The sequence below is a fragment of the Penicillium expansum genome (genome assembly GCF_000769745.1).
Source record: "Penicillium expansum strain MD-8 chromosome Unknown contig83, whole genome shotgun sequence".
Taxonomy (NCBI): Eukaryota; Fungi; Ascomycota; class Eurotiomycetes; order Eurotiales; family Aspergillaceae; genus Penicillium; species Penicillium expansum.
The window spans coordinates 366,650-393,153 of NW_015971356.1; the positions used below are offsets into that span (position 1 = coordinate 366,650).

The window sequence follows — 26,504 nt, forward strand, 5'->3', positions numbered from 1 at the left end:
ATAGGAAAATCCTAAAAACCTGCTAGTGACCTCCAATATAACCCATAATGTGAGAAATGTGTGTGGATTTATAGGAATAGATATTCTGACTTCCAAATTACAGGAGATATCTCTTATAAAAATAAAATAAAAATACAGAATAAGAGGTTTTCTATCCAAGATCAGAAGATTACTACTAATAGATGATCGGTATACGGAGTAGAGGTTAATGTAATTATTTTTTTCTTCCTGGCTTCATTTAGCATATTACGGAATCTTCCTTCAACAAATTGGGTTCTGTAGTGTAATGGTCATCACTCTGGTTTCTGATACCAGCAATCCCGGTTCGATCCCGGGCAGGACCTCTTCTTTCTTTTTTTGTGTCAATTTTCTTTTTGATCTTCTTAATATGCCGTTATAGAACCTCCTTTTGATGATAAATTTATCAAAATTCAATTGCACTAAGCTTAAATGCTTTAGCCCTGAAGTCTACTATATCCGTACGAAATATGACCTTGGACCTCCTGAGGTTCGGTAGAACCAAGTTCCATGGATGGTTATCCACGTGGCTTAGCTAATACGGGTTTAGCCTCGAGTCACTCTGGGTCGGCTATGGGAATAGACTGGAGGATGGAGAGTTTTTAGTCCCGATATCTTATTTCTGTCGACATTTCACGATCTTCAATATAACCCCATAATAATGACTGGGGGTTTTACTGTTGACCCTGTCGATAGAAGCAGTTACGTCCGGTCGCCATTGCCAACCAGAGTCCGGAGTGCCTGCGAAAGATGTCGTCGCCATAAATCTCGGGTAGAGCCACCTGATCCTGGTCAGAACCTAGTGACATATACTAAATCCAACTTGGACCTAGTGTGATCCCGTTAGACCTTGCTCGGTGTGTATCCGAGCCAATGTTGATTGCCAACCTCTTCCAACGACTCGACCACGGAGGGCCACTCTGCCGAAGTAAGATGTACAGCGGAATGCTTTGAACCTGTTCTTTTACTTACATGAAATATTAGGCGCCTGGGTTCTAAAAGAAACCCGCGAACTGACCGACATCGATCTAATCTGTCTCCGGTGACTCCTACCGAAAAGTCACCGGATGAAAATGGCGCTAGTCGCGGTGAAATACTCCCTAATCAGAGTAGATTGATAGATGCGCTTCCTAGGGGCGACGATGCTGACTTCCCCGCTGGAGATGGGGATATGCCTTCGTCCCTCAATTGCGGTGAAGCCGAATCCGCCATAGGGATTGCTCGAAGGATCTGTCAACTTGGCAGCCATAACATTGATGAACAAACCACATCCGCTATACCCGGCTACCAGGCTAGCACTGGTAGCTCTATGGCAAATTCGGCAACGGGCCAGCGCATCCCGATATCCTCCATCTTGCGCCAGCCGTTCCCTCCTATGGAGCTTGTACACAGTCTATTGGAAGATTACTTTGATGCCATACACTGGTTTTCTCTCGCTGTTTACGAGCCAAAATTCAGGAACAGCCTCCTTTCTATCGAAGATGGTTCTGCACATCCCTCGCAACGACCGTTTCTCGTGCTGTTAGCCATGATGCTTGCAATGGCATCGTGGTACCGATCCAAGAAGAGTTGCGCTGATCTATCCGACAACAGCGAGGATATGAAGAAATTGAGTGCAGATCTGTTGGGGCTGGTTGAGTCAAATATAGTGGAATTAATGGACCAACCTTCAGTCACCTCGGCCCAGACCTGCATTCTTTTAGGGTCGCATCACGTCTATCACGGCCGTCCAAATCTCTCCTTTTCATTATTAGGAGCAACCATAAAGATGGCCCAGTCTCTAGGGATGCACCGGGGACTTCAACGGGGGGATTTCGAAAACATCGAAGAAAGAAAAAGAGTGTGGTGGACGATTTACACATGGGACAGATTCGCGTCAATTACCTATGGCCGGCCATTGGGTATCAACGACAAGGATTGCAATCTTGACATGCCAGCGGATGTGTTCGAGAACCCGAATTTTGTTGCTCCAGCCTCCGGTCAGGCGAGCCCCATATGTTATTCAACCTACCAGCGGGAGTTGAACCAGCTCTACTTGATTGCATCACCAGCCCTCAAGACTGTTTTCGGCTCACGTACTTTCAGGACGTCCGAGCAACTAAACGGTGACACATATTTCACACTAGTCAGGCATGTCACTGAGAACCTCCAAAAATGGCGATCCTGCCTACCGAGCCATTTGGCTTTGGATCTTAATCGGGACTTCGATCCCGATGATAGGCCAAGCTTGAGGGCATACGCTCTGCAGTCTCTGTCGCTACAACTAACTTACGACAATGTTCTCATTGTACTGCACCGGCCATTATTAGCACGGCAGGTTGATCATCTCTATACTGTGAATAAGCAATCACCGGAGGGAAGCAGAACAGATAACATCATGTATAATCCGAACACTACTTCCTCTGTTTCCCAGTCGCACTTATCCCCCGACTCCGCATTTCCCAATACCCAGACCACAAGTCCTGATCTATGGATGAATGCCGCAACAAGAACATCAAGAGTGACAGAACTGCCAGCTCTAGCCCAGCTCGCCACCGACAGCCATCTCTGCGCATTCCTTGCCATCAACTTGTTCAATGCCGCGATTGTGTTGGCTGTGATAGCGCTGTCAGAACCTCTTTCTGATACCGCGCAAGAAGTGAAGCGAACAATAACTCGCATTCTTCGTCTGCAAGATCTGCTCGGAAGACGGTCTGCACTATCGAAACAAAGCACAGCTGTGTTGAAGAATGTTGTTATCATGCTCCTCCGTCGTGAATCAGCTGCCATGCTTGCCCCCATTACCGGAACAAGCCAAGTAATGGGTCCCCAGCCTTTACAGACCCTGGCAGATCCGTCATTGATTTCTGTCGAAGACACGCTTCGGATGCCGCTCGATGCGACATGGGATTCTCGCAATCCTCTTGCTAGAGACCAACGTCTGCCTGACCTCAGTAGGGCTGATCGTCTGAATAATAGCTTAACGTCTGTTCAATATGGTGAGAATTATCATTCATACCAGCTAGCTAAAATGATGAACATGCTAACCCAAATATATTTCTCCAGCCTTGGGTCCAGGGGATCGTTCTGCTGGCATTCCTGCTGGTGGAGATAACCTTCAACCCGGTGATTTTGTTGAACCAGGCATGCAGACACACGAATCATGGCAACTGCCAGCAGAATACGATTGGAATATTCCTGGTCTGTCTCGGGAACCAGTGGAAAACATTCACCAGGATAGTGTCGAAGGCGGGTTGTATTGGTTATGGGACATGACGTGGAATGGAGCTGGAGGGTAATGGGCGATCTATTTAATATAACAGTCACAAAGGCATGCGCTATACTGCAATTGCTTTTGCCTCCTCCTCATCGACATTCGGGCCATAGATTACACTCTTAATTCCACCTCGGCCGGCGACATTTTTGAAAGCGTCCTCAGCCTGACTGAAAGGATATTCATGAGTGACGAGATCATCCAGCTTGACTCGGCCCGAGTTCAGCAATCCAACGGCCAATTTAAAGTCTCCAGGACCGTATCGGAAGCTTCCTTTGAAAACGATCTCCTTGTCGCAGATCTGACCAACTGGAATTGATGGGTTCGGTTTTCCCAAGCCGACCTGAATGAACGTCCCGCCCTGCGTGAGGGCATGAATACCACAGTTCTGACAGGGCTCGGCGCCAGTTGCATCCAGGGCAACATCAACACCATCAGGGAAACCAGCAGTCGCCAACAAATTCACCGCATTCTTTTCCGGTGTCTCGGCGCTCATTTGGTATGTGTGTGTAGCACCATATTTCACCGCGGAAGCGAGTCGAGCCGGGACGACATCCACGGCGACAACCGTTGACGCACCGAAGGCCCGCGCAACGGCGCAGCAGAGCAACCCGACAGGCCCAGCTCCGAAAATAACCACTGACTTATCCTGCATGAAACCTGCCAGTTGACAGCTGTGCACAGCTACGCTGAGAGGTTCGATCAGGGTACCGTCGCGCAGGGAGATGTGTGCTGGGAGCTTGAAACAACATTCTGCGGGCACGCGGTAGTAGGTCGCGAGTGTTCCGTCGTAAGGTGGTGTCGCGGCAAAGCGCATCCCCCGACAGAGGTTGTAGCGGCCGTTGCGGCAATGATTGCAGGTGTTGCAGGCGATGCCGGGCTCGAGGGCGACTCTATCTCCGACGGCGAGGCCTTGAACACTGCTTCCGCTCTCTACCACGATTCCTGTTGATTCGTGACCCAAGATTATAGGATTTTCCACAACATATGGCCCTATCCGGCCGTGTTGCCAGTAGTGGACCTATTGTGGTGAATATTTTGTTAGTTTTTGTTGCATTGAGGAAATATAAATGACGAAATAGCGGGGAGTGCGGGGGGAGTGCGGAAAGTCGAAGCTATCTCACTCACATCTGAACCACAGAGACCTGTTGCCATAACTCGGACTATGACATCTCGGTCCGATTGGAGTGTAGGTACGCTGCGCTCTTCGAAAGCAAATGTGCCTCCGGGGTGCAGCACAAAGGCCTCATTGGTAGTCTAGATAAATATTGGAGTGAGTAAATGAAATATAAATCCATGCGTTCAAGTCACGCCTGGGGTCGGGACATACCTCGGCAGCTTTCGTGGCGGTCATCTTTGCAGTTTTTTTATTTTATTTGATTGAGGATAAAGCTTCAAGGATTCTACTAAGCTTTAAATATTACGAATTTCCTGACTATTTTACCCACTCAGTTGCAAGTGTGGCGAACGGATCCTTTGTATTGAGACATTTCCGGCGGATAGTCGACCAGCTCTATGTGGCCCCATACTCGACCCGGGCCGGACTAGTTAGCATACGGGATACCGATATGTTGCTTAAAGTAGAAAGCAGTTCTTGGCTGATATTGTATAGCTATTCGCGGCTAAAATAAATACAATTTACCATATATGCTATACTCTAGTTTTTAGACACGCATGTCAATATTTCTATCCCGATTTCAAATCCCGGGCATTCAGGAGAACTATGTTGCCATCCGGGAAAACATTCAACATCTCCCAAGCCGTCCCGGAACCGCGTGATATTCGCCACCGGAACCGAGATTATGGCTCCACTATAGTCCCGGAACCGTTTACCTCCCCACAAAAGCACGGCCAATCTCGGGGTTTGATGGATAGTTGAAGTAAGAATTGAAAGTTTGACTACTTGTATGTCTAAACGATCAATAATTGGGCCACTTTCCCGACAGAGCCAGGGTCGGGAGGGTTGCCCAGAAGCCAAGGCCACCAGGTACTTCCATATTGTCCAATAGCAGCTCCGAGTAGCATAAATATAGGAATTTGGTAAACTGCCGAAATGGTGACCGACCCCATGGTGTACCTCAGGCTCCATTTCCCCATCAACCTGGAGAAAATTCGTCTTCCCCACGGATAGGGCCGGGCAGGGTCCGGGGTATAAATAAAACCATTATTCCCCATCTCTTGATTAAATCAACAAGTGGTTTTTGCACTTGGTATCCTAGTTGACCAATTCATCTCCATTATGACCATCACGAAATCTTTCGAGTCGGCGCCTGGTGGGACCCTCAGGGAGCGTTCCCTCGCCGTCGCGGCGCAAGTTGAGGAACAGCAGACCTGGCTGGAGAAGAAACTCAAACCCAAGAAGATCTCAGCCAGGTATCCCTTCAAAGGAACTCCCTTACTGTATGCAACATGTGCCTTTGGCAGTTTGGGAGATGCTCTTTTTGGTTATAACTCTGGTATGGCATCCTCAAATATATTATCAAGATATAGCTGCTGATTTGATAGGTATCATGTCCGGCCTGCTGGTCAACGAAATATTTATAGCTCGCTTCTTCAAAAACTTTGGAGGAGCCGATGGGACTACTAACGGAGTTGATCCCTCGATTACGGGCATATCTGTTTCATGTTTGCAAGCAGCGGCGGCGGTAGGAGCACTTATCGCGGGTCGTCTTGGAGACATGATTGGCCGAAAGAAGTGTGTCCGCATCGGTGCCTTCATTTACTTCTTCAGCTCGTTTATCCAGATGTTTGCGCCTGGTTTCGCTACATTCATTGTAGGCCGCACTATCCAAGGATTGGGCGTGGGCTTCCTCTCCATGACCGTGCCTATCATTCAAACGGAGATTGCTCCGCCTCATCGCCGAGGTTTGATGGTGGGTATAGAGTACAGCTGTTTGATCGCCGGATATATGCTTTCTTGTTGGGTCGACTATGGGTTTAACTTCTTGTTACCCGATCATATTTCATGGCAGGGGCCCTTCATCATTCAGATTGTGCTCTCTTTTGTTTTGCTTGTCATGTCTTTCTTCCTACCGGAAACTCCTCGATGGTTGGCGTTGAATGGTTTCGTGGATGAAAGCTTGCAAGTAATTGCAGACCTACATTCTAATGGTAATAAGGAAGCGGAACATGTTCAGCATACCTTCATTGAAATTCAAGAAGCAGTTATCTATGAGAGTAATCTTGGAAAGTCCAGTTGGAAGGTAACGATTCCTCTACTACTTGTCTGACTTGTTATTCCCGTTGATTAGCTAACCCTGTATCGCCACTTTATAGGAAATGTTCACCCGGTACCGTAAACGAACCATCGTTGGAATCACAGTGCAGATGTTCGCGCAGATTAACGGAATCAACATCATCTCCTTCTACCTCCCGAGTACCCTCTCCTCCGCTGGCTACGATAATCGCAAATCACTGCTGTTCACCGCTGCAAATGCTCTTCCCTACACCGCCGCAACAGTTGTTACCTGGTGGTTAGCAGACCGATGGGGCCGAAAGCCTTTGCTCATTCTTGGAGGTCAGTTCCCGGATCAAGTTGATTAGCGACCAAAACCTAACAATTCAAACAGGTCTCGGCATGGCCGTACTACTCGCTATTGTCTGCGTCTTCACTGAAATTAACGTGAATGTCCAAACCAAAGCGAACGGCCAGTATGCATTTGTCATGCTCTACAATATCCTCTATGGATTCACCTGGGGTCCGATGCCGTGGCTTTTACCGGCAGAGATCTTCCCACTCCGTGGCCGGAGCAAAGGCATGGCCCTGGCCACGACCAGCAATTGGATCTTCAACTTCATCATTGGAATGGTCTCTCCTGACGCTTTCGCTGGGATTCATGGTTATTTCTACCTAGTGATTGCAGGATTCTGTCTCAGCTCGGCCATCCTAGTTCACTTTTATTATGTGGAGACAGCACACCATTCTCTCGAGGAGATTGCTGTTGCATTTGGTGACAAGGCGTTTGCGGATGGTGATGCAGAGGTCATGGAGATGGCAGATGCAAAGAGCGAGCAGGTGGAATACTCCGCGTGAAGGAGACCCGATGTTTTCGATTGTGGAATCTCACATATCCGCTTTTCCAGACATAGTATTTTATAATGATATCGTACGTTTCTATATCGATGTTGATGCTAGGGTAGTGCAGTTTCCCTTCGGGTTTGTCTGGGCCGGAGCACCAAAATTCATCCCACAATGACAACTAGACTGGTAAAAAGACATATAAATAAGGGGATTGGAAAATTTTTCCAAAAAAAGAAAAGAAGAGGTCCTGCCCGGGATCGAACCGGGATTGCTGGTATCAGAAACCAGAGTGATGACCATTACACTACAGAACCTGAATTGATGGATCGAGATTTGAATGTAGATTCTATAAGCTCTACAGCTTAGCTACAGACTTAATCTCGGCACTAGATTTCCTCGCTAGAGCGGGCGCTTTTTCCAAGATGCTGACTGATTCAGATTGGATTTAGTACATAGTCGAGTGTTCCAGTTTTCATTCCCGCCCAGGGTATTTCGAAAAAAAAGTATTCTCAAGCAAATTGTGTCTATTCCGACAAGTTTATTCGCTAGTTCATTTTGTAAAGTTCCTGTTTGCATGTGTGACCTTTTTGGCGACTTCACGCGGAGAAGCACCCAAGGGTGCGGCGCATTAAATAAAATATACAGAAATCTCGATAATAAGACGAACGTCGTGTTCGGCACCACCAAATTGGCGGAATGTTTATTTGTCTCCAGTATCTGCTTGTCGTACTGGTGAACCTTTACACTACATGACCTGGGTTTTTAGACCATATTGAAATGAATTTTGATATATTTAACCCTAATTATACAACTCCAATATAGTTGATGTAGATATTTGATTGAGTTCTCTATTCACTTGTAGATGTGTATGTTTAAATCAAGGAACTCGTATTGATTGCCCGTTATGTTTTGTTCATGAAATTTACGGTCACCCTTCCAAATGGGATAGCATTCTACATTGCTAACACCGATACCGTGCTAGTCTCAGGGACGGGTTGGTTGCAAATGCCGTACGAAATCAGAGACCAACGACAGTACTCACACAATCTCTAGTCTGAAAGACTTGCTGCTATGGAATATGTGGGTGGTAGGTTGCTTTCTTAGCCTTTGACGATATATCTTTGGCCCTTCGTACTGGGGTTTTAATCACCAATTACTACCCTACCTGCGAATAGGAACCTTCGATTTCAATCGCAATAGCTCCGTGATCGTCACGTTTATTCTGCTCCAGCGACTTAGTTGTCACTTGATGTGACGATATATATTTATCACCCAAAGGGCCGAATGCTCTCTAGAATTTCCGTAATATTCCAAATATAACCACATGCACTGATTGATAATAGTAAAATGCCAACTAACTCACCGAGTAAAAATTTTCCAAGATATTTCTAATTATTATATCTGCAGAGGTTGAGGTAGATAGTACTCCAAATCGTTTTAGGGCTTTTTTATGTACTTCCTGGTGGATGAGTGGGTCTCTAGGGTTATGAGGTCTTTAATCCTCGCCCACCTCAACAAATTGGGTTCTGTAGTGTAATGGTCATCACTCTGGTTTCTGATACCAGCAATCCCGGTTCGATCCCGGGCAGGACCTCTTCTTTTTCTTTTTTTGTTAGGGATATTTTGATAATCCAGAATGGGTATAAAATCCTTTCCGGGAGAACAATTTAACCGAGACCCAATCAGCTCTAGCGTAGAAAAAAAACAGACATAAATACGGCCGGGTCTCCCGCGCCTTTGACTCGATTTCTTTTTTCTTTTCTATCAACTTCACGGGGCTCCACTTTGTGGCTTGCTGAGGCTTATCCGATGGCTTCGGCCTTTATGGGTTTTCTTCCGTTCCCGGCCCTGGAGAGTATAGAAAGGCGTTCCTCTTTATACAACACTTTATAGCTATGCTAGGATATCTTTCGGGATATCCTATGGGCGCTAGCTGTGGGGAGGACGTCACATTCCTTTTTAATCACCTTATGTGGTTTAGTATAGATTTGAATAAAATGTTACTTCACATTCATAACGATCATAATGTCTCACATCAGTAAGAAGTAAAAATCATTGTAGGCAGCATGGATGTATGCTATCACAGTCGATAATACCCCAATTCCGGTTCATGGGCATCAAAGTATAGTGCATTTGTAAATAATCGAGTCTGCTCTTGATCATTTAGCGCCTAAGAAGCAACTCCTTTGTACGAATTTTTGGGATATAGTCTGTCTCACTTGCAAATATTGGTAAAATTGAAGTCCGCAGGTATGAATAAAACAATGGGAATCTCATGCACAAGCTCAGTATGTACTATGCTATAATAAAAAAAAAACACCGGACCAAAGGTCCTATGCCAGTCAAGGATATCTTGAAAGAAGTAAAAAATAAAAAGGCTGATGCACAATGCTGCATGGGACATCGACGAGTCTGGAATCGAAGCGTCAAGAGAAGCAGAAAACGCCAATGTCACCTATAAATCCATTCCCCGAATACGGTATACCGGTTCTCCGATCTCCAATAGCACACCAAACACCGACAAAACCAACACCACAACATAGTCCAATGGGCCTACAAAATCAAATGCAATGGAAGGGTTAATCCAACACGTAGTCGAAAGTCACCGGGTATCTCAAGCCACAGACACGTGTGCATCAAAATAGAAAAATTGGCCTCGAGAAGAATCAGAGCACGCCGCCCGGAAGATTGATCTGTCCTTGTTGACCACCATTGAAGCCGTTGAAGCCAGCGCTGTTAGGTGCTGATGCACCAGGCCCCGGAGTGCCTGAAGGGTTGTCCATGTGGATCTTCCGCAACATGAACATTGGCTTCCGTCCTTCCTTTTCCAACTGCTTGAACAAGAGAAGGGGTTTCTCATTCAATTCCAAACAACGCTCTTGATCTCCGTAAACAATATAAAGCGCGTAGTTCTTCCAGTCAGAGTTGATGTTGTATTTCTTAAGAGCAGCCGGGAGGACCTTGTGGCAAGGGTCTTCCCAAGAGACTCGGAAGGACTTGAAGATTTCCACGCTATTTGGATTCTCGCCGCCTCCTCCGCTTCCGCCACCGCCACCCCGTGAGTCAGACCTATCGAGTCGTGGGTCAAGACGTGATGCAGTGGACGGTGTCTCGGCGCGGGATGCTGGAAGATGACTCGGGGTGGATCGGTCTCTAGAATGTATCGTTGGGGTCTGCTCCGCATAATCATAGGCCGTGTTGCGGTTTGCGCTGGAGAGTGGTTGGGTATATGATCGTGGATTGAGTGTCTGAGGGTGAGCATGGTGGTGGTGAGGTGACGTCGGTGAAGGAATTCCAGGTGATAGTTGGGGCCCTCCATTCATTGAGGCTGTCAAATGGGATGAAGCGGCGCCTGATGGATTAAGGGTGTCGTGATGAGAGCGTCCATCATAGCCCGTAGGTGGAGGGTGGGTTGGTGAATTGTTTTTGGATGTGGCACCGTTAGGATGAATGCGCTTGGAGAAAGCCCGCGCAATTTTCGACGATGAAGAAAGTTCCTGGGTGATTGTGGGTTGGGGAGTTGACGTGAGAGTGGCCGTGCTGTCGTGCCAGTTTTCTGAAGATTGCCCATGCGAAGAGGGTGGAGGCAATGGGTGTGACCGATCTTTTACTATTTTGATCACTGGTAGGATTTCTTCGCGCAATCGCCTGTAATCGTCCGTGATCCGGCGCAACTCTGTTTCAACCAACATGAGCTTTTCGTCCCGAACTTGGATCGATTTGATTAAACGCGCGAGATCCTCCTGTGTTGCAGTTTCATTCATACTCTGGTCCGCCGCTGCAAGCATGGGTTAGAAGTGATGTTAAATCGGAACGTTCGAGAACATACTAAGTGGAATATAATGGTCTGCATCGAGGGGAACATCTTGCTTGACTTTGATTTCATACACGCTTTTCAAAATCGTCAATCGATGTCCCACACTGGTGATGCCCATTTCCTTCAGTTCCTCATGCTTCAGGGCAATCAGGGCTTCACCGACAATTCCATTCTCTGCGTCATAGATTATGGTTAGTAAACAGCGTAAACTAAACAAGCTCGAATAAGTCTACTTACCTCGAAATGTACCGTGATATTGAAGTAATCCAAGGGATGTCAAAAATTCCTTACACTCATCGATTCCCCATTCTATAATGAGTGTTCGCGGTGAGCGAGGCCCATCGATCGGATGTCCAAATTTGGTCGGGGTGTGTTCTGATGAATGAATGGAGGAGTCCGTGGGAGAAGATTCTGAATCGATGTGAAGGTGAGGTGAAGTGATAACACTGCGCTCGTACTCATCGTCCGCATCGGAGTCGGCGTGGTAGGAGGTGTGGAGAGACATGACGGGGGTCTTCGGTAGCAAGACAATATTCACCGAAAATAGAGATGAATGGTATGAGGGGTTCACAGGCGCCGTCCTCAGAATGGAGGTAGTAGAGCCAGCAAAGAAAAACAAACAGAGTATCGGCAGTAATGCGCCGAATGCTCTATTTTATCAAACGCGGGCAGAACGAGGGGACGTCGAAACTCGAAGGGTTCAAGGCAAACATGGGCGGATTCGCAAGACCTTCCAGCAGGCAGTGGGTGGTATTGCGTGTGTCGTGTTCTGGTCGAAATACGTTCTCGATACTCCTTTCCGAGGAGGGGTGTTGTTGTTGAGTGCGAGTACGCGGCAATCAACAAGGCAAAGCGGGGAAGGTTGGCGGTTCAGGGCCACGGCGGGATAGGGGTGTTGGAGGAAAGTAAGGCCACCGGTCAAAGCGAGTAATATGTCTATGTTCCCTGGAGCCAAAAGTAAACTGATCGGAGCAAGTGAGCAAAGGTCGAGATTAGGCGAAGAGGACGCTTGTCTGATGAGAATGGGGTTCACGTGACTGGGCCTGGACTCTTCACGGGGAAACGTTGGAACCTTGGAACCTCGCAAAGTCTATACGCGAAGTCTATACGCATGTTCAACTACATCTCTTCTCTCTTTTTTTCTCTAAATACATTAGGCAGGGGATATGTTCTTTGAGTTAGGGCATCTTGTCCAATTAGGATATGTTTTGACAAACTCAATATCTCTGGAAAGCTTGAATAGAATTTGTCACCCCGCCTTCATTACAATGATGCCAAGCACCTGCACAAATCAGTGTGGCTCCCTCTGCAGTCATCCCTTTACTCCATCCAACAGGAACCCATTTATTTTTTATAATGGTAAGAATTTTTGCGTGTACTTGAGATACCCGTCCTTGATGTGGTCTTCTATGCCCACACCCTTGAAGCCATTTTTGGAAACAGATTTGGGCGTAGTCATTATTGAGTGGCCTGTGATCGGGTACATCAGTTGGTGTGGATTAATTTACATTCCAAATAATGGGGGTATTGGGTATTAACCCTTGATTGTTCTATTGGTCGCAAGTTTTATCGTGCACATTGCAGCATCTTCCGGAAGCGCAAACTCGATGCATTTGGCTATAAGCTGGGCCTCGTAAGCGGCGGATCGAATGGTGCTTTTCATACCGCTATATGCTGTGAGAGATTGACATCGAATTAAAATAGTATGGACACATACCATGGGGTAACACAGTGACTTTGAATACCTCGCTTGTGGGAGTTCTGGTGGGCTTGCATCGGACCTCTGCCTATATTTACTGATGGTGCATTGCTAGTTTGCCTTGCACGAGCAAATTTTACTCTTCTATGATTCAACATGCTGGCCTAAAATAAACCTCACTAGTGGGTCAATCCATGAAATTATACTGCTAGTGATAGCAGAAACAACAGTCCCGGTCTTCGGTATCAGGTTACTTGCGGAAATAGTGGACAGCCAGTTTTCATGTATACATTGTACCAATCAACTTGAAATTGACTAACTGAAGGTACGGCTCGATAGGAAGCTCGTTTTTTATTTTTTATTTTTACAAAATGAATAAGGCCCGATTTGGTGTGGTGCAATACGGGGCTGGTCTACTCATACCGAGGTAGTTGGGGCATATCACATTAATCTTGACCTCTAAATATTCGTTTTATCCTTGTATATGTGCAGAGTAAGAAATGTCGCATATTAATTCTAGACACACTATCACTAATTTTACGCCCTTCATCTCCAGTCTCGGGCTAATGTCCGTGGGGATTGCCCGGCACCCCCGCGTTTCAACCGAAGGGCTTGATTCGGGTATGATTCGGGTATCCGAGAAAAGTAAACCGACGAGAAAAAATCCATGCCAGAACCAAAAATTTCCAAGAGATCCGATCTGTGGGGATTGAATATAATAGAAAAGACATTGTGGGGCATAGGGCTGGAATATTGAGTACAAACTGCGTCATCAAGAGCTATGGAAGAGCCAAAGCTCTCGGTACGAGAGACTGTATTGTTTCAAAAAAGGGATATTTTGAACCCCATGAATTGGTAGTCTATTCAAATGCAAGAGCGCCCGTAGACTTTGTATGTAAAACCATGAATTTTGTTGCAGCCAGGCCGAAACAATCTGTACTCCTTAGAAAGAACCCTCCATGCATGATCACATTTTGAAATGCTGCTTTCCCAGCGCCCGGTGTCTGTCATTATTTCTTGTCACCGTTGGGCGCGCTCTCGCCTTCCAAGTCGGCCACTTCTCGTATGATATCTTTCAATCCGCGAACGCCTTCGTCGACCACGGTCTCCGGAATGCGGATATCGATTTCTTCAATGTACTTCAGAGGGTCGTATGAGTGGTCTTTGGGCTTGTTGCCTTTCTTGACACCGTTGGTCTCTTTTGTTCCGTTTGTAGTTTCACCGTTCGTGCTCTTGGTCCCCAGTGCGGGGTGGGTTCGACCCTCTGCCGAAGCGAGCACTGCCGCCATCACATCGTCGAAGGTCTCACAGCGGCCGGCGCGGAGGAGTTCTGTGGCGAGGGTGGTGACTTTGTCGGTCCAGCCCAAGCGGTGGAGGGAGCCGAGGAGATTTTCCTGCAGATCTTCGAGTGCGCAGCTGGCGGACAGCTTGACGAGGAGGTCGGATTCGAGGGCGTCGGGGGTGGAGGAGGCTCCGTTGGTGGAGGTGGAGGGGGGCATTGTGGTGTATGGGTTTCGGGTTTCGCAGGACAACACTTGAGCACGAGATAAAGGCCCGATATGAGCTTTTAGGATAAAAGCTCTAGTTCCAAATCGCGCTCAAGAAATGAGGCAACGCTTGGCGCAAAAGCGATGGTTGTCGGAGAGGAGGGGCCCGCCCTTTATTTCAATGCGGGATTGAAAGCGGATTAGAATTACATTGCATGTAGTGAAAGATAAACATGCATAATGACCAGACAATTGAGAGTGAATAGAAAATAAGAAATGGGAGAGTGGATGAATAGGAAGACTCACATGGGCGGCTCCCAGATCGGACAATCGGCATTGTGGGTCCGAGCGGTGAATCGCCTATTGTCTATTGTCATCTTGCGCTTCTGATCTTCTATTGAGGTCTCCTTTATTCTATTGATTTAATCTGATATCATCATTATTTATACTAATAATCTCATCTGGCATAAAAATATACTTGATTTGGCTTTGCTAGCAGGGCCATTACGATTATGTTCTAGTTGATATCCGATCCTGATATCCACAAACAGACCCAAAAATGATGTATGCATCTTCAGCCTAAAGCTTAGTGTCTTATTTGGATTTGATCTCAAATGGACCAGGCGCAGGCTTTGTCAGAGCCCAGGCAATGCCATCACTCATAACCTCGTCCCACCTCTTACTGTCCGGCAGCTGCTTGTATCTCCTGAATCCATGAGGGACACCGGGGAAAACATTAACATTGGTGGGAATGCTGATGAAATATTTAGCCTTTGAACATTTCAAATCTCGAATAATATGGCAAACTCACCCGTTTGCAGCGAGATGCTGCCCATAGAACAAACCCTCATCTCTCAATGGGTCATTTCCCGCGATTCCAAACGTCGTAGGAGGCAAGTCCTTAACCTCTTCCGCCGTAGCGTTTCCAGGGTTCATCCGACGAGCTCCAGCAGAATCCTTGGCATTGCTAAGCTCAAGAAGCCCGTCGAACAATTTCATTCGAGCCACCGGCAAGACAGGCGCGTCGGCACATTGCACATAACTCGACAAATCTGGACTCTTGAGCTGCTCCAATCTCGGCGCATAGTGATCCCATTGTACAAGACAAGGAATCATGAGGATCTGTCCTGCAATCTTTGGACAGGCCGCTAAGCGCTTATCCTCGCCGCGCAGCTGAGCCAGCGCCAAAGATGCAGTCAACCATGCGCCAGCTGAAATACCGCCCACGATAACCTGCTCGCTGATACCACCGATTTCAGCAATGTGCTCGTGTAGCCAGACGAACGAATCTTCAGAGTCGTTCCAAGCAGTGGGATAAGGATATTCGGGGGTGTGTCGGTAGTTGATATTCAAGACCACGACCGGGGTACCCTTCTGGACACGTGAGGTGACGATCCGCGAGCAAATGCCGTCCTCAGAAGAAAGAGTTCCGAAAAGAAAACCTCCACCGTGAAAGTGGACGTAAACTGGCAGGCGCTCGGAGATTGGGACGCCGACGGGGCGGTAGCTGCGTGCTTCGAGGGGTGTGCCGTCACGGGCTGGGATTGTGTAGTCGTGCAGTTGAACTTCGGCAGCGAGGCCATCGACCATATCTTGAGCGGCAGTTGCCTCGCGACCCTTGTTTACCAATGCCTTCATTTGTTCCACCGAGAGGTTCTTGGGGGCCTCAGGCAGCGTCGACTCGAGGGCGATCCATTCGGCGCTGGGCCTACCATATTCAGTGAAGTCGGCCATTATTGTAGTGGATAAAGATAATTATATTGCTAAAAGAGGCAGGGGGAGAAGAAGAAATAAGAAATAGGCAATAACATGAACTTCTATCCGGATTTAATAAGACCCGCTGGCTATAAAGCCGCGGAATCCACTCACGGAGGGGCAGTCGCCGAGGGGCACGCAACGCATGTACAAATGCACGTACAACGTACATAGTCAGGTACATTCGCTGAGAGATATATTGTCATCACCCTTACCACCCACATCACCTCGGCTCGGCTACCGGTAACAGTGTATCTGAACATTCGGTAACCCCGCATGAAGATGGACTATTTAGGTATGCCGTGAACGAGCAAAGATGAAGTAGGTATAAGGGTAGATAATATGCGCGTCTGTTTAATTTTCGGATCGAGTTAGTAACCTCAATTAAAACCAAATCATCCGATCAAAACCCATGGAGTCCGGCATTCCATCCGATCCCCCATCACGTTCTTTAGCCCAAAAAGTCGCCATCGTAACAGGCGCAGGCTGCCTGGGTGATGGAATCGGAAACGGACGCGCGATTTCAATACTTCTTGCCAGTGATGGCTGCGACGTAATCTGCGTCGACCTCAACCTGGAGTGGGCCAACAAGACCGTGGAAATTGTGAACTCAAAACCCGGTCGTGGACGCGCGCTTGCGATTCATGCAGACGTCACATCTGAACAAGACTGCCAAGCGGCGGTGCGATTTGCAGTTGAACAGTTTGGACGACTGGATATTTTAATCAACAATGTCGGGATTGGAGGCGCGGCGGGCACTGCAGTGGAAGTTGATATGATGCAGTGGGCAAAGAGTATGGAGATCAATGTTGCTAGTATGGTCCAAATGGCCAAGTATGCCATCCCCGAGATGAGCCGAAATGACGGCGAGATTAAAGGGAGTATTGTGAACATGGGAAGTGTTGCTGGGTTGAAGGGAGGTACACCTCATCTGCTATACCCGACTGCTAAGGGCGCCATAGTCAACATGACCCGTGCTATGGCGGCCCACCACTCCCCTGATGGAATTCGTGTGAATTGTGTTTGTCCAGGGGTATGGCCACCATTTTTGTTTTAAGGAACCAAAACTGATGATACTAGATGCTGTATACGCCTATGATGTATGGGAAGGGCATGAGTGAAGAAGCGCGTGAGGCCCGTCGGAAACGGAGCTTACTGGGAACCGAAGGAAATGGATGGGACTGTGCTGGAGCTGTTGTATTCCTTGCTGGACCTCATACTCGGTGGATGACAGGTGTCATTCTGCCTGTTGACGCAGGAACAACAGCTGCCGTAGGAATTGGAATGACGAAGAGTGCAAGTGTCAATGCCCAAATTTAAGATCAGAAAATGGTGTCCCTCAAATGTTGTGCCGTTCTCTTCTCTCTCATAGAACTATGGATCACTTTCTTGATTTTTCTTGCGCATCTCTTCATAAAAAGTTTCAAAAGTTATACATACGCCTTCTTCTGCCGTCTACCGATGAAGCTCTAGAAGGGAGAGAACGTATCTAAAAAAGAATGGAAAGGCCACCGAAATTCATGTTAAGTTCGCATAAGCAAGCGGCCGACTATTCTTGTTCACCATTTTCGATAAACTCAAAGATATGAATGCATGAAATCTTTTGACACATTCATACAACATCTGACACTAATGCTATCCGATCCTTGATCTTGCCCTGTCCCAATTCTTTGAGAACCCTTGGGAAATCCTGCAACTTGCCCAATTCAACCTGAGGCTGAATGACTCCCTTTGCAATCAAGCCAAGGACCTCTACTAAATCTCGGTATTGCCCACCATATGTGAAGATAATGCTTAGTCTCTTCCGAATTCCGATCTTCATGTCCAATCCATTGATGCGATCAAGAGTGCCAACACACAGGATCTTTCCCCCAGGACGCACTATTCAAGGATATGGTGTTAGCAAAAGATCAAAAAAGTCCAGAGAGGTTACTTACCAATGTGTTGTGCATCCTGGTTAGTCTGGTTGCTGCCCACAAATTCAAGTACGGTATCAATCTTTCCCTGCAGCCCATTTTCCTCGACAAAGTCTTGCACCGACTTCCCAACTGGAACAATATCCTCTAGTGGAACACCCAAATTCAGAGCAGCATCCAGCTTTTCTTGCCGTAAATCGGAAACAATGACTCTAGCACCGATATGGCGCACAATCTGGAGCGCATTGAAGCCAAGCCCACCAAGTCCAAAAAGGAAAGTAGTTTCTTCTTTCTTGACCTCAGCACGGCGGGTAATACCATGATAAGCTGTGGTGACAGCATCAGTAGCGACAGCAGCAACGGCTGGCTCAACACCTATGACCAGAGTTGGGTTAGTCACTTGACGGTTTCGTGGACGAGACACTTACCATCTGGCAATGGGATCGCAGCGCGAACATCGACTGCCACATACTCAGCATAGAAGCCGTCTTGACCAATTCCGTGGTGCATTCCAGCCGGGCAGAGTTGTGCTAGGTCTCTCGAACATTCAGAGCAGGTGTCTAAACCACATCCAGGGACAGCAATGAGAGCCACGCGGTCTCCCTTGATTTCTAAATTAGTGGTACCTCAATATTTAAGAGTGGTTATTTTACCAATTTGAACCTCTTATCTGTGACTGCTTCTCCTATCTGTATAATCTCTCCACATCCTTCATGGCCCTGGGAGAGAAATGTCAACTTTGGCTTTACATGGATTCGGTTGATGAAGAGATGTTCATACAAGTGTATACTTCTCATTAAAGTGCGGCCTGTCTTCAATATCCAAAAGGGGTTGATCGCTGTGACACACTATGATGAACAGGAAATATCAGAAAATAAGAACTTGAAATTCGGAACTGGACGTGAACTGGGTAGTGAGATACCTCCGGATGCCAGGAGCTTGACCAGAAACCCCGTGGTAGGTGTCGAGGGCATAGGAAGCTCTTCCCAAATCTATGATAAAATCAGAAACGTGTTGGATGAAATCCAACTGCTAACATACTGGATTTGGGTTTCCTTTATGCTTTCTCCAAGCATGCATTGTGGATGGTAGTGCTGTGCTGCCCATGATTTCTGAGTTGATTATTGCAATTGGCGAAGATATAATTGAGTCAAGAGAACGAAAAACTCATTTTAAATGAGGATGTATACCTAGCTGCTTATGTATAAAATGTCAGTAAGATATCGAAAGATGGCGTACGGAGAGTACGCTTAAGCTCGCTACGTCCCAGAAAGGACAGCCGATGCCGGCAGCCGGCTTGGCTTCCCCGCATGTTCTTCCGGATTTCAATGGTATGTATCGGGATGGGAATGATTCTGTCGAAGACTGTGAAGCATGTGCTTCATCTACAAATATGTAGTATCTGTGAAAAGCAACCGCTATATGCCTGCCCCAGGTAACAACAATCAGGATTTTGAGATCTTTCCTTCCCCAGTATTTATAACCTCCTAAAAGGATAATAAATAGTAGCACAGAGTATACTTGAATGTGTACAACATTGCATATAGACAGAATAAGGCTTTACCTTTCCGTTTTAGTGCTCACCCTTGTCGCTTTTTGCTTACGAGTAAACCCGAACGCGCACCTAAGCAGGTCCTTTTATCACACTAGCTGTATTCTGTCTGTTGGAATCTACACTGTATTGTAGAGAAACTTAATATTAATATCATCACAGTCAGAATCGCGATTAGAATCCTATGTTCCTCTCGATAGCATCCTTGACTGGTGAAGAACTGGCCCCAGTAATACACTCTTCGATTTTGTCTCAAACCCTAATGCTAAGACATGCCACGTAGTCTTGCATATTATCATAGGTGATAGACACCCGCAAGAAGGAGCTCGGCGCGGACAACTCTCCTAGGCTGATCATAAGTAGGAGCTGAGAATGGAGGACGTGGCGTAGAGGCCTTCAACATTATTACATAAAAAGATTCATCTCAGTAAGGGTATCACAAGGTTCAAATAAATCCTGAAACTGAAGCATAGCATCAGCAAAGGCATCATCATCAAAGAAAAGCTCCTCGGTATGTGGAACTAGTAATCTACCAGCGATGCCACTAGTTTCAGAAGTCGCGAACGGGAAGTAGGCAGTCCAATCAATGCCATCTGCCATTTCCATATACACCGTTCCATCACCCATCCCGAGATCCGGACCGGGCGCTCGTTGCGAGCCAAAGTCCGGTGCGGTAGCGCCAGGCCGCAGACGACCAAAGCCCGAGTGGAATACTGCGGCGGTGGGCCACATGATGCGTAGTTGATCCACGGCTAGAGTCAAGATATCTAGATCTTCATTGGCACTCTTGGCCAGACCTTCAATTCGAAGAGCTTGGAGCAGCGCAATGAATGCCGTACCGCAATACCACCCTGTTATGGCCATGAGAAATCGGGTTCCCCCGCGTGCTAGAATGTCCCGCATGATGCGAGCCATGCATGACGCGGCGAGTATTGCTGGTGGATATGCTTGTGGGAGAGGCTGGGAGGGGGAGGACCGCTGAAGGTGGATGATGATAATGACGGCGAGATACGGAAGATGAAGTTGATGTACATCTCTATTGAAATGGGTTGTGCGATCTGACCCAATCGGCAGTTGCAGATGTGGAGGGAGTGACTGCACCCAGCGGATGAGATCGCGAGCCAGAGATGCTGGGAATGCGGAAGATCCGGCGTCGCTGGAACGAGCGAGGTACTTTGCAATTTTGCCAATGATGGCGCATAGACGTACCCAGTAAATGAAGACTTCAGCTTTGGTTTTATCCGTGTCCTGGGAGAAATCGTCCAGTGTGGGTTCTGACAGGGTACAGTCTTCGGGGTCAATGACACATGGTTTGCTTTGACACAAAGCAGTCAGTCGCTCACGCGCAAATGCAGTCCACCATATTCGACGTCGGAGACTGAGATCAATCTGTTGACGTAGCGGATGGTTTTGAGCCGGTTCCCGGTGTACACCTAGCTGTTGGCAATGTCGGATGACCACCGAAGTCCACCACCAAGAAGAATGGCGATGGAGGATAGTTGGTGGGCGCGGACTCCACCAATAAAATAGGGAAATAGCTTTCAACGATGTCATGACATCTGGCTCTTCATCGCTGTAAAACCTGGTGCGAGCTCGCTCGTAATAGCCGGCAGGTCCATCATGTGGAATCATAGGCGGTTTGATATGACTACCAACCACTGCTAGGGCATTGACGAGTAGAGGAGATCGAGCAAGCTCTTGTGAGAGGGTCTCTCGGTCTAGGACAGGACACCATGTGTAACAGTACTCCCAGTATGTTTCTGCAAATGTTTGTTGTAGGTCTGGACCAGGTAGATTGAGAACCTCAGGCATTCTTTCGGCAATGAGTCGCTCCTGAGCCCGAGCATTTGTTTGTAGCTCTGGTAAAAATACATGACCAATTGGGTAGCTATCATTATGCTCCGAATGGTCTTCTGTTCGTTGAGTAGCGGGAGAATCATTGGTCATGGCTTGCATAGGCCTACCCTGGGGGTCAGGCGGCAATTGACCCGGGGATGGATCATCTCTCAACGACCATTCGATATTGTGAAAACTCTGAGTTCTTGCTTGTTCGACATGTGCCGGGGAGATGGAAGATCTTTGAAGCAGATCTCTGGGGAAGTTCAGCGACCGAGTATCATTTCCTAACCCGGCCCCACGCGGCCTAGAGGGTGGTTGATTGACAGCAAGATGATCCGGAATAGAGCCATGTCGATTAATTTGAGCACAGGAATTGGTCTCGGTTACTGGAGGTGTCGATGGGGCCACACTTGCAGCGGGCCGACCTCGTTTTGATGGCCTCGTTCTGTGACCGGGTCAGGTCTTATACATCCGAAAATCCTTGGAAGTATCACTCACCGGCATTCTTTGCCGCCAGATTCGCACTTGGTGCATTTATTATGACCCTGACCCCCTCGCACCTGCAGGTCACATCTAATCTGCAGCTAGTTAGCCTTTTTGCCGAGACCGTGGAGAACTAGGTAGCTTACCTTCTTGCTATGACATGCCACACAGGCCAGCTCTGCTCGCTTCCGTTTGGTTTGATTACCAGTGAATTGCAACCAAAGCTGCGCAGACATGATTGGAAATATATTTGAAGGTTCCAATTATACCATCGACTATACTGCCTTCACATTGCAAAGGCGGGGAAAGCTGTTCCCCCGCAAAAGTTTCTCGCCAAGCTTCCCTTGATACCCTCGGCTCTTCGGCTTTCTTACCGTTAGTAATTTATTATTGACTGTGCATTCTGTGCCGGTATTTTAATGGTAGTACTGGGATTCTGCATTATCATATTGGCAGTTGGTTTCATAATCAACGGTATATGATGGACATCTCGGCTTTCCAAGTTAGGACAGTCGTCTCCCCGCAGTACATCTTGTTCCGTTGAACACAGACTACGCGTATAAACCACGCAAGATGTGCGTCGTAACTGTCGGGGCAGGCTTCTCAGGTCTCCTGATGGCACACAAATTTCAATATCGATTTCCTGAGCCGCAAGAATTCGTGGATCACACGATATACGAAGCGCGAAACGATGTCGGAGGTATATGGTTGATCAACAAATAGCCAGGTGTCCAGTGCGACGTCCCTGAATACATATACGCATTCCATTTTACCTGAATCCCGATTGGAGTCGATTTTAGTCCAGTGGAGACGAGATCCAGGCGTACAATGAATTTGTTCAACATGTGCAATGAAATCAGCCGAGTTCTTGAAGCCAACGTCAATGTTTTTCTGTGAGCATGCACGGCATACCCACTGCTCTGTGCCCCCATGATCCTTTTTCATATGGTCTGACCAGGCCACACAATCTATATAAAACGTGCCAGCCTTGGGACAGTCCTCGAGAATGCATGGATATGACAAGATATCTCCCATCAGATGCTTTCTGTCCAGCAAAACAGAACAATCAAACAAATACAATTATGGTAGGGGCCAATCAAGGATTCAAGTTCTGGTTCCATCCCGCATCAATTATGTACTTAAGTACCAGTCAGTCAATGCATTCAAGATGGTCTGGGTTAAGAATTCACATTTTGAAAGCGAGCGTGAGCTAGTAATACTGTTGATATTTACGATAGTAGATGATGATGTACAATGTGTAGAGAAGAGGAGGAGTGTGAAGATTAGATAGCAGCAGTCCAAGAAAACCTTGGAAATGAATAAGAAATGAAAGACTGACCCTTCGTTCCTTATGATCTGGATCTATGAAGTGTACCTGCCTCGTATGTATCCCAGCACCTGCCTTGTTTACATCCTTCCTATTTATTTCCTTCCCACCCTCTGTTCTTCTTCCTTTCTCTATCTCTCTTCCACCCTCACACAACCTCTAGACTTGACTATCTCCACAATTTTTTATCCAGCATCGGTACTCTTGAATGCACGGATATCTCTGTTTTCATATACCCCGTTCTCGTCGGATCCGTTCCTCTTTGAGGTTCGGTTTTCCTGTTTTCGCCCTCCTGTTAGATCTGTTCCTCCTTGAGGTTCAGTCTTTTCTCTTTGTTCCCGTCGGATCCGTTCCTCCTTGAGGTTCGGTCTTTTCTCTTCATTCTTGTCGGATCTGTTCCTCTTTGAGGTTCGGTTTATTTGGTATAGTTCTCTAAAGCCTGGTCTTATGGACTTGGATTGCTAACAAATGATTCAGAAATGGCCTCGCGCGCCCACGTCCCAGATTTGTTCCGCCACCCACTAGGGGGAGACTGGCCTAAGGTCCTGCATGATCAATTAAAAAGACCCCGAGAATGCAGTATCAGTGTTGGAAACAGCCATGATTATATCACTGCGAGGCTGAGAATCCGTCCAGATTCACAGTCCCCATGGCTCGACGTCCAAATTGGCCCCATGCACATCGCCATCCCTGCCACGCGGGCAGGTATGAGATTGGTTCTAAAGGGCTCCTCGAATCAGCAGGATACCTTTATCGAAGGACACGAGAAGTCCCTACCCACGAGACGATACGGTTATCAAACCTGCTTCTTTGAGGTGGACCCATCAATTGGCCCTGTATTCGCTGGTCCGTCTTGGCTGTTGGACGACAAGCAACTCGCTATACTTCGCAAAATCCGGGCTATTGATTGGTCTCATGAGAAGGTCAATATCTGGATAGAGTTCCCAGATGAATGCTTTGAGGTATTCCGACAAATCCAGCGCCATATGAATGAGTTGGTGAAGCTTGTTCGACAGGTACTTCCCGCCAAGGGAGAGACGCTTTGGACTTGGTATGCCCAGCGCAATCCTTTGCCGGATGCAGAAGAGGCACCACGGCGCCCGAAGATGCCCTGGCTTTTCGATCAAAAGGAAACCGCGGAATACCATATCTGGGAGACAGCGGTGGACTTTTTTTTGGATGATATGGATCGCCGTTCGCGACTGCTGGAGGCCGCATTTGTGGAAAAGCACTTCATATGGTCCGCCTACAATGACGTCTTTTGCAAGGGCAAGAAGCACCAGGTTATCTTCGAGCAATCTGGGCCGAACGAGGCGTACTGGAAACTCCATATCTGGATGAACGCCGAACCCAAGCCAGCGCCCCCTGACGGCATTCGCGCGAGCTATGAAGTCGATTTGGCCGATCTGGGTAATCCAAAATACCCAGGGGTATACAAGGGCGATGGAATCTGCATCCTCTCAACCCATGCAGATTTTGCCATTCTCACTCGTGCGCCCTTCGAAGCCGAGTTGGACGGGCAGACTCGAAAGCTGATGGCCACCGTGAAGCTCAATCTGAAGTCTACCCAACTGCAGATCGACGCCCTCAACATGGCCTCAAGAGTGGTAGCCTTCGGTGACGATCCTGAGCACCAGGACGAAAAGGGCTACTCACTCCGACGGACCATTTTGGCACATGGAACCGAGCTGGCCACAGACGGCCGTTTGGCCTTCTGGTTAAATGCCCAGAAGATTTCGACCGTGCCCGATGAGGAGAAACAAAGGCGGGTCGACTATATCTGGGAAAAGTTTCCATTGGATGAGTCGCAAACCACGGCCGTGCAGAGGTCGGTGTTCGATGTCTTTGCTGGGATTCACTTGGTCAAAGGCCCACCTGGCAACGGCAAGACCCGAACCACCGTGGTCATCCTCTTGATGCTAGCCAGCATGAATCTTCCGGTCCTTATCTGTGCGGGCTCAAATCAAGCCGTCGATACCCTCTTAATCGCCTACCAAGACGCCCTTCGCAGAGATGAAAGGCTTCGGCAATGGTGTGGGAGCTACTGCCGGTTCCGGACCCCGTACTATCAGATGGCATCTCTGCGCCGGGCAAGCCAGTGCCGACCAATCGACACGAGAACTATTAAGCCATCCTTGTCTGAACAGGCTCTCAAAGCTTGCCAGATCGAATCTTTGGTGGTCCAGGAAGCCAAAGATCACTGCGAACAGTATCGGCAAGCCCAAGAATTTCTGAATGCTCTGGACAGGGATCGGGCGCAGGGGTTGACCAAAGAGGAGGCTCTCCATCTTCAGCACAGCTACGAGCATGCGCTCTGTAGGGTTCTGAAAAGGATGAAGGTTGTCGCCGTCACGCTAAACGCGTCGGGGGACCTTAATCTACAAGGCGTTTTCCACCCATACGCCATGCTGTGTGACGAGGCCGGTCAATCCTTGGAGAGCGATACCATGATCGCGTTGACAGGCTATCTCTCCTTGCGGTCGATCACCTTAATCGGTGATCCTAATCAGCTCCCCCCGACGGTGGTCTCATCGGATGAGAACGAGGGCGGCAACTTTTACGCCCGATCCCTGATGTCCAGATTGGTCAGCTGCTACCCCCTCACGTTGCTGAACGTCAACTACCGATGCCACCCCGAAATTCTCGATTGGCCCGCGAAGGCGATCTACAAGGATACGATCACTGCTAGTGACGAGAACGCCAAGGCCGAACGTGTGGGCAATGTATGGGAAGCATTCACCCGTTCCCTCCACCATTTCCGGGTCAGGGGGCTTGTTGGGAAGCGGCGTCTTTTCATTGATGCCGACGGCGTCGCGGAACAGCCAGAAGGATCCACGTCCTGGCGCAACGATGCCCATATCAATGTTGTGATGACATTGCTCAAGGCACTGTATGCGAAGACATGCCCGGCCGGTCGCATCAGTCCCGCCGACGTGATGTTGATCTGCCCCTACAAGGAGCAGGTGAAAGGAGTCATTGAGCGCTTCGCCAACGAGGGGGTGGAATACGGCCGTTGTGTGACGGTGGACGGCTCTCAAGGCCAAGAGTCGAATGTGGTGATTTTTATGTTCACCAAACCGCGCACCGCGGAGCTCACTGGACTGGGCTTCTTGTCTAGTTACCAGCGGTTGAACGTGGCCATGACGCGCGCCAAGAAGCTGATGATCGCGGTCGTCAATATGGGCATCTGGAACGAGAGGTTTGTCGCGATTGCAAAGTCGCGCAACACCAGATTCTTGGCCGGCCTTCTCCAGCATGCGGTCGATAAGCGCGACATTTTGAGGTGGGAAGGCCCGTCAACCGTCCACAGGCCCTTCGAATCTGCCGCCCCCCCCCC

The 26,504-nt window shown here is 48.0% G+C and overlaps 9 protein-coding genes across 9 annotated transcripts; 3 read left to right on the plus strand and 6 right to left on the minus strand.

Moving 5' to 3' along the window:
• Window positions 1-891: 891 nt before the first annotated feature.
• Window positions 892-3,296, plus strand: PEX2_030420 (fungal specific transcription factor domain-containing protein; the record flags this gene model as incomplete). Its single annotated transcript, XM_016740317.1, has 4 exons — window positions 892-946; window positions 1,003-1,060; window positions 1,132-2,996; window positions 3,064-3,296. 4 exons carry the CDS (start codon window positions 892-894, stop codon window positions 3,294-3,296), a joined length of 2,211 nt encoding a protein of 736 aa, XP_016597439.1.
• A 39-nt stretch (window positions 3,297-3,335) lies between these two features.
• Window positions 3,336-4,625, minus strand: PEX2_030430 (NAD(P)-dependent alcohol dehydrogenase; the record flags this gene model as incomplete). The annotated part of the gene is made up of 3 exons (XM_016740318.1): window positions 3,336-4,292; window positions 4,400-4,528; window positions 4,602-4,625. The coding sequence occupies 3 exons, from the start codon at window positions 4,623-4,625 to the stop codon at window positions 3,336-3,338; spliced, it is 1,110 nt and encodes a 369-aa protein (XP_016597440.1).
• An 885-nt stretch (window positions 4,626-5,510) lies between these two features.
• On the plus strand, window positions 5,511-7,304 carry PEX2_030440 (sugar porter family MFS transporter; the record flags this gene model as incomplete). Its single annotated transcript, XM_016740319.1, has 4 exons — window positions 5,511-5,727; window positions 5,777-6,474; window positions 6,548-6,788; window positions 6,841-7,304. 4 exons carry the CDS (start codon window positions 5,511-5,513, stop codon window positions 7,302-7,304), a joined length of 1,620 nt encoding a protein of 539 aa, XP_016597441.1.
• A 2,654-nt stretch (window positions 7,305-9,958) lies between these two features.
• On the minus strand, window positions 9,959-11,614 carry PEX2_030450 (adaptor protein STE50; the record flags this gene model as incomplete). Its single annotated transcript, XM_016740320.1, has 3 exons — window positions 9,959-11,070; window positions 11,122-11,283; window positions 11,347-11,614. The coding sequence occupies 3 exons, from the start codon at window positions 11,612-11,614 to the stop codon at window positions 9,959-9,961; spliced, it is 1,542 nt and encodes a 513-aa protein (XP_016597442.1).
• Window positions 11,615-13,818: 2,204 nt separating this feature from the next.
• On the minus strand, window positions 13,819-14,307 carry PEX2_030460 (uncharacterized protein; the record flags this gene model as incomplete). The annotated part of the gene is made up of 1 exon (XM_016740321.1): window positions 13,819-14,307. One exon carries the CDS (start codon window positions 14,305-14,307, stop codon window positions 13,819-13,821), a length of 489 nt encoding a protein of 162 aa, XP_016597443.1.
• Window positions 14,308-14,889: 582 nt separating this feature from the next.
• Window positions 14,890-16,029, minus strand: PEX2_030470 (alpha/beta hydrolase; the record flags this gene model as incomplete). Its single annotated transcript, XM_016740322.1, has 2 exons — window positions 14,890-15,049; window positions 15,107-16,029. 2 exons carry the CDS (start codon window positions 16,027-16,029, stop codon window positions 14,890-14,892), a joined length of 1,083 nt encoding a protein of 360 aa, XP_016597444.1.
• A 433-nt stretch (window positions 16,030-16,462) lies between these two features.
• PEX2_030480 (SDR family NAD(P)-dependent oxidoreductase) lies at window positions 16,463-17,370 on the plus strand (the record flags this gene model as incomplete). The annotated part of the gene is made up of 2 exons (XM_016740323.1): window positions 16,463-17,083; window positions 17,131-17,370. 2 exons carry the CDS (start codon window positions 16,463-16,465, stop codon window positions 17,368-17,370), a joined length of 861 nt encoding a protein of 286 aa, XP_016597445.1.
• Window positions 17,371-17,662: 292 nt separating this feature from the next.
• On the minus strand, window positions 17,663-18,476 carry PEX2_030490 (Alcohol dehydrogenase, C-terminal; the record flags this gene model as incomplete). Its single annotated transcript, XM_016740324.1, has 3 exons — window positions 17,663-17,931; window positions 17,988-18,341; window positions 18,395-18,476. 3 exons carry the CDS (start codon window positions 18,474-18,476, stop codon window positions 17,663-17,665), a joined length of 705 nt encoding a protein of 234 aa, XP_016597446.1.
• Window positions 18,477-19,923: 1,447 nt separating this feature from the next.
• PEX2_030500 (uncharacterized protein) lies at window positions 19,924-22,076 on the minus strand (the record flags this gene model as incomplete). The annotated part of the gene is made up of 3 exons (XM_016740325.1): window positions 19,924-21,802; window positions 21,856-21,935; window positions 21,987-22,076. 3 exons carry the CDS (start codon window positions 22,074-22,076, stop codon window positions 19,924-19,926), a joined length of 2,049 nt encoding a protein of 682 aa, XP_016597447.1.
• Between the last annotated feature and the right edge of the window lie 4,428 nt (window positions 22,077-26,504).